We start from the raw sequence: 14,245 nt of genomic DNA, 5'->3' as shown, positions 1-14,245 counted from the left end.
AAGTGACAATATTTAGCAACACAAAGTTAAAAGCATGAATAACCTACATTCCATCAAGATACTGCAAATACACTGAAACTTCCCAGACTGCAAATCAGGACTTCTTTTGGGCAATTTGAACACATTTAGTGAAGTGCAGGACTGCACTGTGGGATGAGTCATCTAGCATTTCATCCGGTCAAAATAAGTTTTCTGTCCTCTGAGTACTGCAAATATGAAAGTTTGACAGAATGCTTGGAACAACTGAAATCAAGTCAGAAATTCAAGCGAGAAAAAGGATAATGACATTAATTCCTGCACATAGTATACGATGCGAGTAAAACATAGGAAAGCATCAGGATGATTACGGTACAAAGAAGACTCGCAAGCAACTTGGGTCAATACATCATGAACCAGACTGTTTTATTGGCAGAACACTTAGAAGATGTAACAAATCAACTTAAGAGACTGCCTACAATATGCTGCATTGTATTCTTACCAGGAAGGACTGGCAGAAGACATCAAAGAAGGGCTACTCATTTTTAGGCATTTTTCACTGCTGAGAGGTCTTTTCACAAAATTCTGAGTGTAATCTTTCTTCTCCAAATGCAAAAAAATTTTTTGTTGAATCCCACCTGTTTAGGGAGAAATGATATGCATAGTAAAAGAAGATAAATCAGAGGTTACATAAAAAGATTTAGGTGTACCATTTCTCCCACACGCTACTTGATAGTGGAATGCCTGAGAAGTGATCCTTAAGTGGTACTGTGAACCCTCTGGCAGGCACTTGGATGCAAAATGCAGAGTAGTGATGTAGAAGTACATGAGTTCAGCCCACAACTGTCTCCTGTGTGTTGGAAGAAAGATAATGGCCCTCATACCATGTTGTAATGACCCTCTGTGTATATGACATTCTGTATTAGTTCAAATATTTCTTTGTGAGCAGCGGATGGAAATTCATCAGCAGACATCACAGCAAGTGCTACATGGAGCCACTGACACCTTACAGAATGCCAAGGAGGACCTCAGAATACCACAGTACAAGAGTCACTAATGATGTAAAACAACAATGTCAGTAACAAATTATATTGAACACTCGTGTAAAACCTTCATTCCAGTGTGAGCCCTCTGCACAGGTTTGTACTTCTGTCAGTAATAAAAACCAACTGTGAGTCACAACTTTCAAGAATTATGGTACTTAGAAGAGAACAATAAAATACTAATTAATTGCAATTTGAAAGAGAATCTATACCCAGAAAATGTTTTGCCATACTTTCAGCTGGCAGAAGTAAGGCTGAGAGAGTGTTGTGACTCACACTTGGATACCTCAGTTGGTAGGACACTGGCTTGCGATAGCCAAAGGTTCCAGGTTATTTGAGTCCTGATCTACCACATAGTTTCAATCTGCCAGGGAGTTCAAATCGGTACACACCTGACTGCAGAGTGAAAATTCATTCTGGAAGGAATCCCCTGTACGGTAACTAAACCATTTCTTTATGTATCTTTCCCAGGAGTTCTAGTGCCAAAAGCTATACAAGAGAACTTTTGATGTGAAGTTTGGAAGGTATGAGAAGTAGTACATGCAGAAGTAAAGGTGTGAAGATGGATTGTGATTTATGATTGGGCAGGTCAGTAGAGTACTTGCCCGTGACAGGCGAAGGTCCCTGACTCAAGACCCTAGTCCAGCACAATTTTAATCTGTCAAGAAGTTTCAAATCAGCACAGACTGAAAGCTGATTCCTTATTCCTTACAATTATTGCCACTTCTGATTAGTTTGTGACAGTCTGCACGCTTCATAATAGTGACTGTTAATAATTCAACTAAAAAAGATTTGAGGTGTGCTGTGTGATGTCATTGTGGCACTATGTTTTTGAGTTGGGTTGTCTTTGCAGATGGTGTGTTGCCGTATTTGGTGGTGGATGTCCATGTTTGGAGTTGTTTGTGTTTGTGTGATAGTCAGTCGTTTGACTCCGTGGAATCATTATGTAAATTTATGTTTGCAAGAGCATGCCACTGCACTTTATGCATTGGAGTTTGTGTTAGGTATGGTTAGTGTCAAGTCCCGGCTTCTCAAACTGGGGAACTGTATATGTGGCGGCATCACCGTCACATTTGGTGATTTATCCAAAGAGAGAACTGGTTCAAGAAATTTCAGTTGGTTACGGAGGAGGTTGTATTAGTGCCCTATAATTTTTGTTATTATTTGTCTACATATTTTTGTGTGCTTGAGGCAGGAGTGTGTGTGTGTGTGTGTGTGTGTGTGTGTGTGTGTGTGTGTGTGTGTGTGAAGCGTGTTGGACTGGTTTTTGTTGTGAACAGAAGTGTGGGGTGGGGTGGGGAAGTGGACATTGATGAGTCGGAGTTTGGGGAGAGCAAGCATGGGAGGGTTGGTTCTCGTATTGCTGTGGGCTGTCATTTCCGGGTGGGGATTGGAGCTGATTGTGTTTCTTGGGTACTGAGAAATTAGGCTAAGAGGGTGCTGGTGGGTTGACAGAGGAACATATTGAAGTGGGGAGTACTGCAGTGTCTGATGCCTTTTCATCTGAATGGGGTTTGGGGAATAGGGGTTAAGATCATTCGGTTGTTAATCACAGAACTGAGTTTAAAAACAGGGTGCCTGGTATAGTAGGACTAATGAATCGCTCCATGAAAATTAATTGCGTAGTGTCTATAAAGTGTGTATTATGTAGTGAAATAGTACGTAAAGGAGTAAAAATTTGTTCTACATTGCAAAAATGGTACCACACAGAATGTTTTGGTGTTACAAACATTAATAATCCAAGTTGTTAGTGCGGGGTAACAACGTATAACGGCCGACAGACTGCAGCCAAAATGTTTGCCGATGGACAAGACGGAAGGGTATTATGTTCTCTACAGCGTGATGTGGAAATGTGCAAACAGTATACAAATCTACTTAAGAAAATGATGAGAAGCCTTCTGAGCAAATCGGATAGTATTAACAATGATAACAGTATTGAATATGTTACACCTAATCCAGTGCATCGTAAACAATGTGAAAACATGCTTCGCCAAGCAATAAACGTATGTATCAGTGCACTTGAGGCAGGTGTGAATACAGGTAAAACTACGTACGGAGAAGAATATGTTATGTCTAGTGCAGTGCGTTGTAAACAGTGTAAAAATATATTTCATATAGCTGTAAACACAGCGATAAATATGCAGAGTGAAATAACTACAGGTCGGTCTACCGATACTGTAAACCACACAAAGGAACATGCCCAAATTAATAGTGTTACATTCACAGCAGAGTGAAATAACTACAGGTAGGTCTACCGATACTGTAAACCACACAAAGGAACATGCCCAAATTAATAGTGTTACATTCACAGAGTTCTGAATCAAATGTGTGTATGTATTCTGACAGCCACAGACGGGGTTTTGCAGAAATCTTACATGACAATTATCGTGTAAATGCAAATGCCATTGTAAAACCTGGAATCACAACAAACATGAAAGTCGGAAATCGCCCCAGCACAACTTAGTTTACAATTATAATAGGTGGAGCTAATGATGTCCACAGGAATGAACGTTCCAAATCCACTAACAATTTGAAAGAAATTTTGAGCTTTGCTAGAATGCCTGTAATTGTCGTTGGTATTCCCCATTGAAACGATCTTATGACTACTTCTATAGCAAATAAAGAAATCATTAAGGCTAACAGGCAGTTCAAGAAGGTATGCAAAGCATTCCAGAACTCACATTTCATGAGTGTAGATTCACTGGAGAGAGAACATTATACCCAACATGGCCTGCATTTAAATAACAGGGGAAAGATTCTATTAGGACAAAAAATCCGAGACTTCCTTTCTTCACTAGGCAGATGCAAGAAAAGTGAACCTCCAGTAACCCAGTCTACAGCATTGTGTGTAGGACAACAAACACCATCTTCAACAGAAGCAGATCAGCCTACACTGCTGGCAGCTTCAGCAACAGTACCTACTAAGGAAAGTGAGCCCATTGTTCTTCTGCCTCCAGTAGCCCAGTACTACAATCACCGTCTTCAGTAGAAGCAGATCAACTTACATCACTGACAGGTTCAACAACAGTACCAACTAAACCAGCAGAAGCAACGAAAACCAGCTGCCCCTTAAGCAAAAGATTTTTTATTGGAAGCAGGCAGCAATCAGCCAATGCAGTGAGCACTGCAACAGATGCTACGCATAAAAATTTAGTAGTTTTGTATCAAAATGTGCAGGGTATAATTAGTAAGATTCCAGAATTAGAAGTACTATTGCTCGATTAACTAAAGGATGTTTCAGTTTTATGTGTATGTGAACATTGGCTAAAAGAAAATCAAGCTTTTACTGCCAGAATAACAGGATATGAAATGGTTAGTAGCTTCTGTAGAGCACCTTTTAAAGGGGGAGGAACATGCATTTATGTCAGATAAGGAATTGAATGTAAAGAAATCAAGTTTAGTAAGATAGAAAACATTGAAAAAGTATCTGAATATTGCGTTTGCAAACTTACAGACCTTAAAATAATTATTGTGTGTGTATACCGTTCCCCATCAGGCAACTTTATGGAATTTTTGGACAGTGTTGAGTGTCTTTTTAGTGAGTTAAGACATTCTACAGAAAGCATTATTGTACTTGGAGATTTCAATGTCAACTTTAAAATCAACTGTTTAAATGTTACAAAACTGACCAATGTCTTTTGTTCGCATAATTTAGCACCAACTATCTTTCAATACACTAGACATGGAAAGAACTCTGAAACAATAATAGACAAAATATTTCTTGACTTACATAAACTAGACAATGTTGTAGAAGTGACTGACACTCGTTTCTCTGATCATAAATCACTAAAACTTAGTATAAATAATGTACTCTGCAAAAACTCTAGGCCAAGTGAGAAACACATCCACAGGAGATGTATTAATGAGGACAACATTAGGATTTTTAATTCCTTGTTAAAAAAATACAAGTTGGGACCTAGATAAACATGATAGTACAGACATGAAGTTTGAGTTATTTCTAGCTGATTATAAACATAACTTTGAAATTGCTTTTCCCCTTAAGAAAATGAAATTAAAAGGCAAAATTAATACATGGATAACACAGGGCATAAGAAAATCTGGAGAGCAACTCAAGAGTGTTAAGTAAATCAGCAAGGCAAAATCCCGCTTTGAAACAACGTGTTAAGTGTTATAAGAAATTATACAAGAAAGTAATTACTGCAGCAAAAAAGTTAAATAATGATTCATATATCAGTAGAAATAATGGCAACAAAAAATGAAATCAGTCTGGAAAGCGATCAATAGTAACTTAGGAAGAAGCAAAGTAAGAAACAACATTGTTATTAAAACTGAGGACAAAACTATAAATGATCCATTGCACATTGCCAATATATTCAACTGTCATTTTACAAGTGTAGTTAAAAACCTCATACGAACCCAAAGTAGTACATACATAAGTCATAACATCACACTAAGGAGAAAATATAAAAATGCAGTAAATGAGGCAGCAAAAAGGAATACAAACGTCTCAAAAATGAGATTGGCAGGAAGTGCAAAATGGCTAAGCAGGGATGGCTAGAGGATAAATGTAAGGATGTAGAAGCTTATCTCACTAGGGGTAAGATAGATACTGCCTACAGGAAAATTAAAGAGACCTTTGGAGAGAAGAGAACCACTTGTATGAATATCAAGAGCTCAGATGGAAACCCAGTTCTAAGCAAAGAAGGGAAAGCAGAAAGGTGGAAGGAGTATATAGAGGGTTTATACAAGGGCGATGTACTTGAGAACAATATTATGGAAACGGAAGAGGATGTAGATGAAGACGAAATGGGAGATAAGATAGGCGTGAAGAGTTTGACAGAGCACTGAAAGACCTGAGTCGAAACAAGGCCCCGGGAGTAGACAACATTCCATTAGAACTACTGACAGCCTTGGGAGAGCCAGTCATGACAAAACTCTACCAGCTGGTGAGCAAAATGTATGAGACAGGCGAAATACCCTCAGACTTCAAGAAGAATATAATAATTCCAATCCCAAAGAAAGCAGGTGCTGACAGATGTGAAAATTACCGAACTATCAGTTTAATAAGTCACAGCTGCAAAATACTAACGCGAATTCTTTACAGACGAATGGAAAAACTGGTAGATGCGGACCTTGGGGAAGATCAGTTTGGATTCCGTAGAAATACTGGAACACGCGAGGCAATACTGACCTTACGACTTATCTTAGAAGAAAGATTAAGGAAAGGCAAACCTACGTTTCTAGCATTTGTAGACTTAGAGAAAGCTTTTGACAATGTTGACTGGAATACTCTCTTTCAAATTCTGACGGTGGCAGGGGTAAAATACAGGGAGCGAAAGGCTATTTACAATTTGTACAGAAACCAGATGGCAGTCACAAGAGTCGAGGGGCATGAAAGGGAAGCAGTGGTTGGGAAAGGAGTGAGACAGGGTTGTAGCCTCTCCCCGATGTTATTCAATCTGTATATTGAGCAAGCAGTAAAGGAAACAAAAGAAAAATTCAGAGTGGGTATTAAAATCCATGGAGAAGAAATAAAAACTTTAAGGTTCGCTGATGACATTGTAATTCTGTCAGAGACAGCAAAGGACCTGGAAGAGCAGTTGAACGGAATGGACAGTGTCTTGAAAGGAGGATATAAGATGAACATCGACAAAAGCAAAACGAGGATAATGGAATGTAGTCAAATTAAATCAGGTGATGCTGAGGGAATTAGATTAGGAAATGAGACACTTAAAGTAGTAAAGGAGTTTTGCTATTTAGGAAGTAAAATAACTGATGATGGTCGAAGTAGAGTGGATATAAAATGTAGACTGGCAATGGCAAGGAAAGCGTTTCTGAAGAAGAGAAATTTGTTAACATCGAGTATAGATTTATGTATCAGGAAGTCGTTTCTGAAAGTATTTGTATGGAGTGTAGCCATGTATGGAAGTGAAACATGGACGATAACTAATTTGGACAAGAAGAGAATAGAAGCTTTTGAAATGTGGTGCTACAGAAGAATGCTGAAGATAAGGTGGATAGATCACGTAACTAATGAGGAGGTATTGAATAGGATTGGGGAGAAGAGAAGTTTGTGGCACAACTTGACTAGAAGAGGGGTTCGGTTGGTAGGACATGTTTTGAGGCATCAAGGGATCACAAATTTAGCATTGGAGGGCAGCGTGGAGGGTAAAAATCGTAGAGGGAGACCAAGAGATGAATACACTAAGCAGATTCAGAAGGATGTAGGTTGCAGTAGGTACCGGGAGATGAAGAACCTTGCACAGGACAGAGTAGCATGGAGAGCTGCATCAAACCAGTCTCAGGACTGAAGACCACAACAACAACAACATCACACTGAATCTCAAACCTATGTTTTCGTATCCTGTGACAGTACATGACGTAGAGAATGCCATCAGCAAACTACAAAATAAATTATCCTGTGGCACTGATGGCATTCCAGACAAAATCATTAAACACAGCAGATGTATCACTCCTCTTCTTGTAGATATAATTAATGCATCTTTCAGTACTGGCACTTTCCCTAGAAAGCTGAAACAATCAATTATAAAACCATTATACAAAAACAGGGATCATTATGATGTAAAAAACTACAGGTCTTTATCAATGTTATCTCGTTTTTCAAAAATTATAGAAAGAGTAATGTATGGAAGACTCTACTTTCCTAAAAAAAAAAAAAGTGGAATATTGGTCCATGAACAAAATGGCTTTCGAAAGAATAGATCAACTGAAACAGCTATATACAACTTGCTAAAACTTGTCCTAAATTCCATTGATAATAATGAAGTAAATTGTGGTGTCCTTTTAGATCTATCAAAGGCCTTTGACATTACTGATCATAAACTACTGCTCGAAAAACTTAGTTGCTATGGAGTTCGTGGTACTGCTCATGATGGAAAGTCATACTTTTCTGGTTATAAGGAAGTTAGTTATGGGGTGCCCCAAGGTTCGGTGATGGGACCCCTGTTGTTCTTGATCTTTATAAATGACTTGCCAAACTATTTAACACAAGCTGATTGTGTACTTTTTGCTGATGATACAAGTCTGTTTATTAAAGCTCAAAATGAGACTGCCCTCAACAGGAAAATTGAAACAACAATAGTTGAAGCAAGTAAATGGTTCAGGGACAACAGTTTATTAGTGAATGAGAAAAAAACATTATAGATCAATTACAGACATTTTTCAAATAATGTGAAGCCCAATATAATACTACATATGCCAAATACAAAATTCTTAGGAATTTGGTTAGATGAGCATCTAAAGTGGGGCAAGCATATAGATGCGCTCAATAAAAAATTAAGTAAATGTTGCTATGTATTTAGAATGCTCGAAAATTGCTGCAGTGATTAAACAGTATTGTGTACATATTACGTATTTATGCATAGTCTTTTGTGATATGGTGTCATATTTTGGGGCGATTCAAGCCAGGCAAAACGCTCTTTTATTATTCAAAGATGAGCAAAAATGATCATAAAAGGAGCTGCAACTACAGATCCACGTAGGGGGAATTTTTCAAGGAATATAAAATCATGACCCTTCCACCCATTTACATCTATGAAAATATATGCTTTCTGAAGTCTCACCCCCAGTTTTCTTCTTTAAACAGTGAGTTCCATGACTATACAACAAGACAGAGTAACGACTTTCACAGAGAAGGGCATAAGAAAGCCCAGTACAACAAGAGTGCAACATACCAACCAAAAATTCTCTATAGTGCTCTTCCCTTAAAAATTAAAAGGATTCAGAAGCTGAGCAGTTTTAAAAGTGAACTCAAAAGAATGTTAATTAGTAATAGTTTTTACAGTGTTAGTGAATACATGAATTCTTCAGAAAGAGAGCATGCCTTCACCTATCTTATAAGTCAGTCATATAAAAACTTGTGTCGTGGGGTAGACTCTTTTATGCACACACAAAAATTAATTAATTTACGAGTGTTATAATCATTGCTTCTAGTTGCTGTCCATTATACACACAATATATGTAACTTATTTGCGTCCTATATTGTTACAAATTTATATCATGTAAGCTATAATTGTTTTTGCCTATATATTTAATTCAGATTGTTCACTGATATTTTTTACACAATATGTTGTTGTTCATATTTTTGCTGTATGTAACATATGACAAATCCCATATCATTGTACATGATAAAACAGGTGCTCAATAAATCAAATTCCACCAGGGTTTGTACAAATACAATAAAATGTTTTTCAGAGGCCATCAAATCTGTTGGACAAGAAAGAGGCACTCTTCCTATTTCCTGTCTCACGCAGATGATTACTGCTGGCAGAAGAACTTCCCACAGTATTTTTCTTTTCCTTTTTTTGGTGAGGGTATTTTGTTTTATTTGAGAATTTTTTGTTGTTGAATGTTTTAAATTGTTGTATGTTGTGTTTCTGTGTGGGTATTGCTTTTAGGTGTGATATTGTATGGGTTAGGGTTGATTACTGGGGGTGGGTGTTGCAGTTGTTTGGAGGATTTTGTGCTTTGTTGGTTTTGTGAATGTTTGTGCAACTGGTATTGGTCTTTAATGCATTATGTATGGTTGGTTTATAGTTTTTTTGAGTATTTTAAATGGTCAAATGAAGCTGGGGCTTTAGGATTTGCATGTGTTTATTTGGTATTGCTGGCTTTGTTTGAGATAGGTAGGTCAACTGAAATTTTATACCTTTATTTTTGGCATCTGTTTGGTTTTTAGGTATTGATGCCTTTGTCTGAGCTACTATGGTCAAGCAAAATTTACTATGTCACATTTTGGAGTTTTGGCTTGTGGGGTTTTTGGTGATGAGGGCTTCCTTTGAGCTAAAGTGAAGTAAAATGTATAATTCCTGTGTTTTTCAGTTTTATTATGTTATGTCATATGTTGAAAATTTTTTGTTTGATATTGTGGATAATATTTGTTTTGCGATGGTGCTATTGTTTGTATTGTCATAACATTCAGCTTGTCCCTGACCTAAACCCCCAATTATAGCAGTTGTCTAGTTAGTTTCATTTTACTGGTAGAGTGAAATATTATTAAGATTTGATCAGAGAAAGACAACACTAAGGGATTTCTAAAGAAGCTTACCTGCTGAAATGTTTAAAAATGGGATTATTTGGCACGATAAATTATATTACAGAATTTAATGTACTGATACCTTATTCTTTAGCTTATAAATATTTTGTGTAATGAACTTGTCACAGAAAATGAAAATTATTACAGACATTAACTTAATTTATGTAAAACAATTAATATTATTTAAGAAATACTATATTCTCATGATTAGCAAAAGCAAGTTATGTGATTTAAGAGTCAACTGGTGAAGAGGCAAATGTTCACTGCCACTACACAATCGAGATATATTGTAATAAATGTCAATTACACTATATTCAACAAATAGTGTTGTGAAGTAATGACGTTTTGCAGACAGCTGACATTATGTCCAAACTAATTAATGCAGATTTTGTGGTTTCTGGTACATGCGTTTACTCAGTGTTGGATAAATCTGTACTAGTGAGATAAAAAACACTAAAACAGCTCTTTCATCACATGCATCAATTACATGCATTGTGATGTTTAATTATTCCTTCATCAATCATTTTATTCTGCATCAATATACAAATGTTTTTTGTTTGTTTCAACCTAAAACAAGTGCAAAAAAAAAAAAAAAAAAAAAAAAAAAAAAAAAAAAAAAACCCTAAGAAAAATTAAACACAATCTGTCATTTAAAAGTGCACAGTGGCAACAATTTCCTTCACAAAACTGACTGAGTTATTGAGATTGGGCACATATGAATGTGTTCTTTATGAGTAGCACGAGTAACAATTTACACAGTTTATTTCGAGAACTGTTAATTTACATACACTTTGGGACAGAAGTACCCCATATTTGAGGAGATAAGATTTGCTTAATTAGTTGCCACTTCAATCTGTCAGAGAAAAAGCAGAAACTTATCCCATATTCACCAGCTCGAGCTTCAATACAGTAACAATTTACCTTTCCTCATATCAAGTTTAACATTCTTTATACACAAAATGTCTATAAAGGTGTACACACATTAATTCAGCCTAGTACAAAGTGCCAATCTCTTCTATTCTGAGGGAGGTGAATATTTTATAATCAACAATGATGAGAGCAGTAAATGTTCGTTATGCTAAAAAGCGATGCACCTCTTGATCCTCCTTCCTAGGAGGAGGTGACATCACATTTCTGAAACGTTCAGGAAAATACTAGTACTGAAACTAAAAAATAACATTACTACAATGCAATCTGGGCCATGTTATTTTCATACGTTAATATTTGAAATAAAAAGCCAAATAGCTCATAATATGTTGTTTTGGTTCCCAAATCTTCATTTTCATCTCAAAACCATTTCACCAAATAAAAGCAAGCTCCTATCCATCCCTTGTAACAGATTCCTGTTGCAGTAGATGTTCACAGAAAGCATATTCTTTATTACTAAAGCATAGATTGGTTTCAAGGCTAGAGTACTTCTCTAGGAATAGTACTGTTGAGAATGGTGCACGGACTTGCATCGCACCCACCCACTAGCTCACACATGTGAGAGAGAAAGAGAGAGAGAGAGAGAGAGAGAGAGAGAGAGAGAGAGAACACACTTTTCTGTGTCATATATGAAAGCCTAATCAAGCATCTGCATTTTAATTTGTAAAATGTTTGATAGCTTATGGATTGCTGTGTCATAATATATTGTACTAATTTTCTTATGACAGTTTTACTTCCTTGTGTCACATATCTATCCAGTACATAAATTTTGCAAGGACAAAACCTGCACTGGACTGGCTAGTGTGAAGAGCACCATCTTCAGACTAAAGACCACAGTAATTTCAGTTAGTCTCCACTCCTCATTTACTTAAAACAACATTGCTCCACATGAAACTATAGCTCCCTTAATGTACCATATGACAGTTTGATCATGAGTAATGGAAGTCACCTATTGTTGCCACAAGAACACAATAATTAAAATTGACAACTTCTGCAGAAAAGTTCTGTTCTACACTGAAATGAAATTACTTCACTGCAACTACTCTTCAAAATGTCACCCATTACTCTTGGAATATGATCACACATACTAATTAAATATAAATTCTGATAAGGTTAAACTGTGGTATTTGATGCACCATCCGTGCCCACACCCTAAATCTTGTAATGCCACACTGGTCTGAAGCATAGCTCGAGATCTAAGTTGGGTTGGAAGATAATACTTTATCGTAGTACAAAAACTGGGTTCATTAATCAATAACATCTATGTCCCAAGTAGTATCCGGAAACCCATGACTAATACAAATGACCTTCAAATCAAATGGAATGCAGCAGTAATGAAGGCGCAGATGTAGTCAGTACAAGAAAATCACGTTAAAACAAAACACTTGCCTGTGAATGAACAAATAGTCAGCGTAATAGTGAATATGGTTTGCTTTTGAAAAACGAACAACTTTTATTTTTAACAAAGACTGCATGGTTTTGCCCGACAGCTATTCTTACCTATCACCATCTTATTTCAATATACTATAAAATGCACACGGGAATTTTGTACAGCTTTCTTCAATCTGCTACAAATTCGCGTACGAATTATGGACAGCTTACTTCAACCTACTATAAAATTCACGTACGAATTTTGCACTTACTCCTCAACATTTGTGACAGCGTCTTCTGGCCAATTTAAAGTTATCAGTCCTAAAGTGTAAGCTATTTCCTTCAAATGAGCTTCTGTTATTGGTTCAGGAAGTGGTTCATACAACTCTTCGAAATGCTCTTCACTACCCAGCTCTTCGCTGGATGCATTCGGTAATATATCGTCTATACTCGTCGTACTGGTAAACTCTCCAGAAGCGGCAGACACCGGCAATGAAGTCGCAATGTCAGACATCAGAACTGAGATCAAATGAGAACTACAAGAGAGAACAGATAAATAAACTGAAAAAGCATTTACGGCTTCAGCTAATCAGTCTACAACACACTCTCTTTCCATGAAATACTATTCATATTGTTGTCAAGCATATCAACAGTGTTTTCGATATTCCGTCCAAAGATTCAACAAAGATATTTTAATATTTCTACATTTTTCCTTTCATATCTGCAATTTGATAATAAAGCGTGATTTTTTTTTCGAAAAACATTGCACTTTATATGAAGTTATTATCTGAACTCTTCGCTGGCTGAAAATATTCTTTTACATTCTATAAAAAGCAGGGCTGCTAGCTGGGAGCTCAACACTTCTGGTAACTCTGGTCATTAGATAGATTATCCTTGCGCAAACCGCCAAATTTTAAACGATTGCGCTCGGGAATCGTTCTCCAGTAGAAGTGGAATATTTAATTACGTACGAAATAAAGTAATTCCGTGATTTTGTTTCAATTCGTAAGTAAGCGTACGTATTTTTTGTTCGTGATATGTCTCCAATACTACTACAATGGCTGAAAAGGAACTCCAGTATTTATATGTACAGTTCTTAAAAAACAAGTACTAACGGAAGAATCTTCTATAGATTTTGATAGGATACTGTTGATACAGAAAGTAGCTTGTGAAGTCCGCTACACTCGCTTCAGTAAATAAAGCTCTCCTTGCGCAAAACTGACCTCCTAAATATTTAATTCTTTATATATTTCCAAGTTATAAATTTCATACAGGTCTCCAGAGAACTGAGAAGCAGACACAGCATTAGTAGGGTAGAAGTCTTGTATGTCAGCCACATAAATGAACTGGAGGAAACGCCAAATGGTTAAACGAAACTTAACTGCCCTTCAGTTATAGCAAAAATGTTTCAAACAGTTTCTTACTTCATTGCAATATCACATTTTATACAATGCTTTGCAGTTCTCCACTAAGTTCAGTATATATTCATCATTTGCTTTGTGCTTTGCTGCCTTGATTTTAGAGTTTAAAGGTTATTTTCATGCCATTGCGGCATATCCAGTCATATTTTGGGAAAATCAGCAACCTCCTAGATGAGTGCTATATGTGGAGAAAAGAGCCATAAGTTTCATGAATGGAGATCACCCTAAAACACACAGAAATCTTTTTAGTAAACATGAAGTCCTCATAGCCTATGCAAAATATAATGCATTATTCATGGTGGGTTTCATAGAGGGAAAAAATGCCCTTTTTAAACCAAATAGTGTGTATCATAGACAATATATTAAAAGAAAAGAAGATATGCATTATGAGCATTCAAACCTGAATATGGTAAGGAAGTAGGTCAGTTCATTGGCTGTAAGATTTTTAATGCCCTTCCTTCACAAATTAACTGTTACATGGATAATAAGCT

The 14,245-nt window shown here is 36.6% G+C and overlaps 1 protein-coding gene across 1 annotated transcript in view; it reads right to left on the bottom strand.

Annotated features, from left to right (window-relative positions):
* The window catches only part of LOC126267905 (dynein regulatory complex subunit 7-like), a 183,786-nt gene extending 170,806 nt beyond the window's left edge, over positions 1-12,980 (bottom strand). Inside the window, exon 1 of the mRNA XM_049973216.1 lies at positions 12,606-12,980. Within this exon, the coding sequence (XP_049829173.1) occupies positions 12,606-12,847 (242 nt within the window). The 5' untranslated portion in view covers positions 12,848-12,980. The remainder of the gene's footprint in view (positions 1-12,605) is intronic.
* Between the last annotated feature and the right edge of the window lie 1,265 nt (positions 12,981-14,245).

Source organism: Schistocerca gregaria, chromosome 4, assembly GCF_023897955.1.
Source record: "Schistocerca gregaria isolate iqSchGreg1 chromosome 4, iqSchGreg1.2, whole genome shotgun sequence".
NCBI lineage: Eukaryota > Metazoa > Arthropoda > Insecta > Orthoptera > Acrididae > Schistocerca > Schistocerca gregaria.
This window is presented reverse-complemented; position numbering and strand designations above follow the sequence as displayed.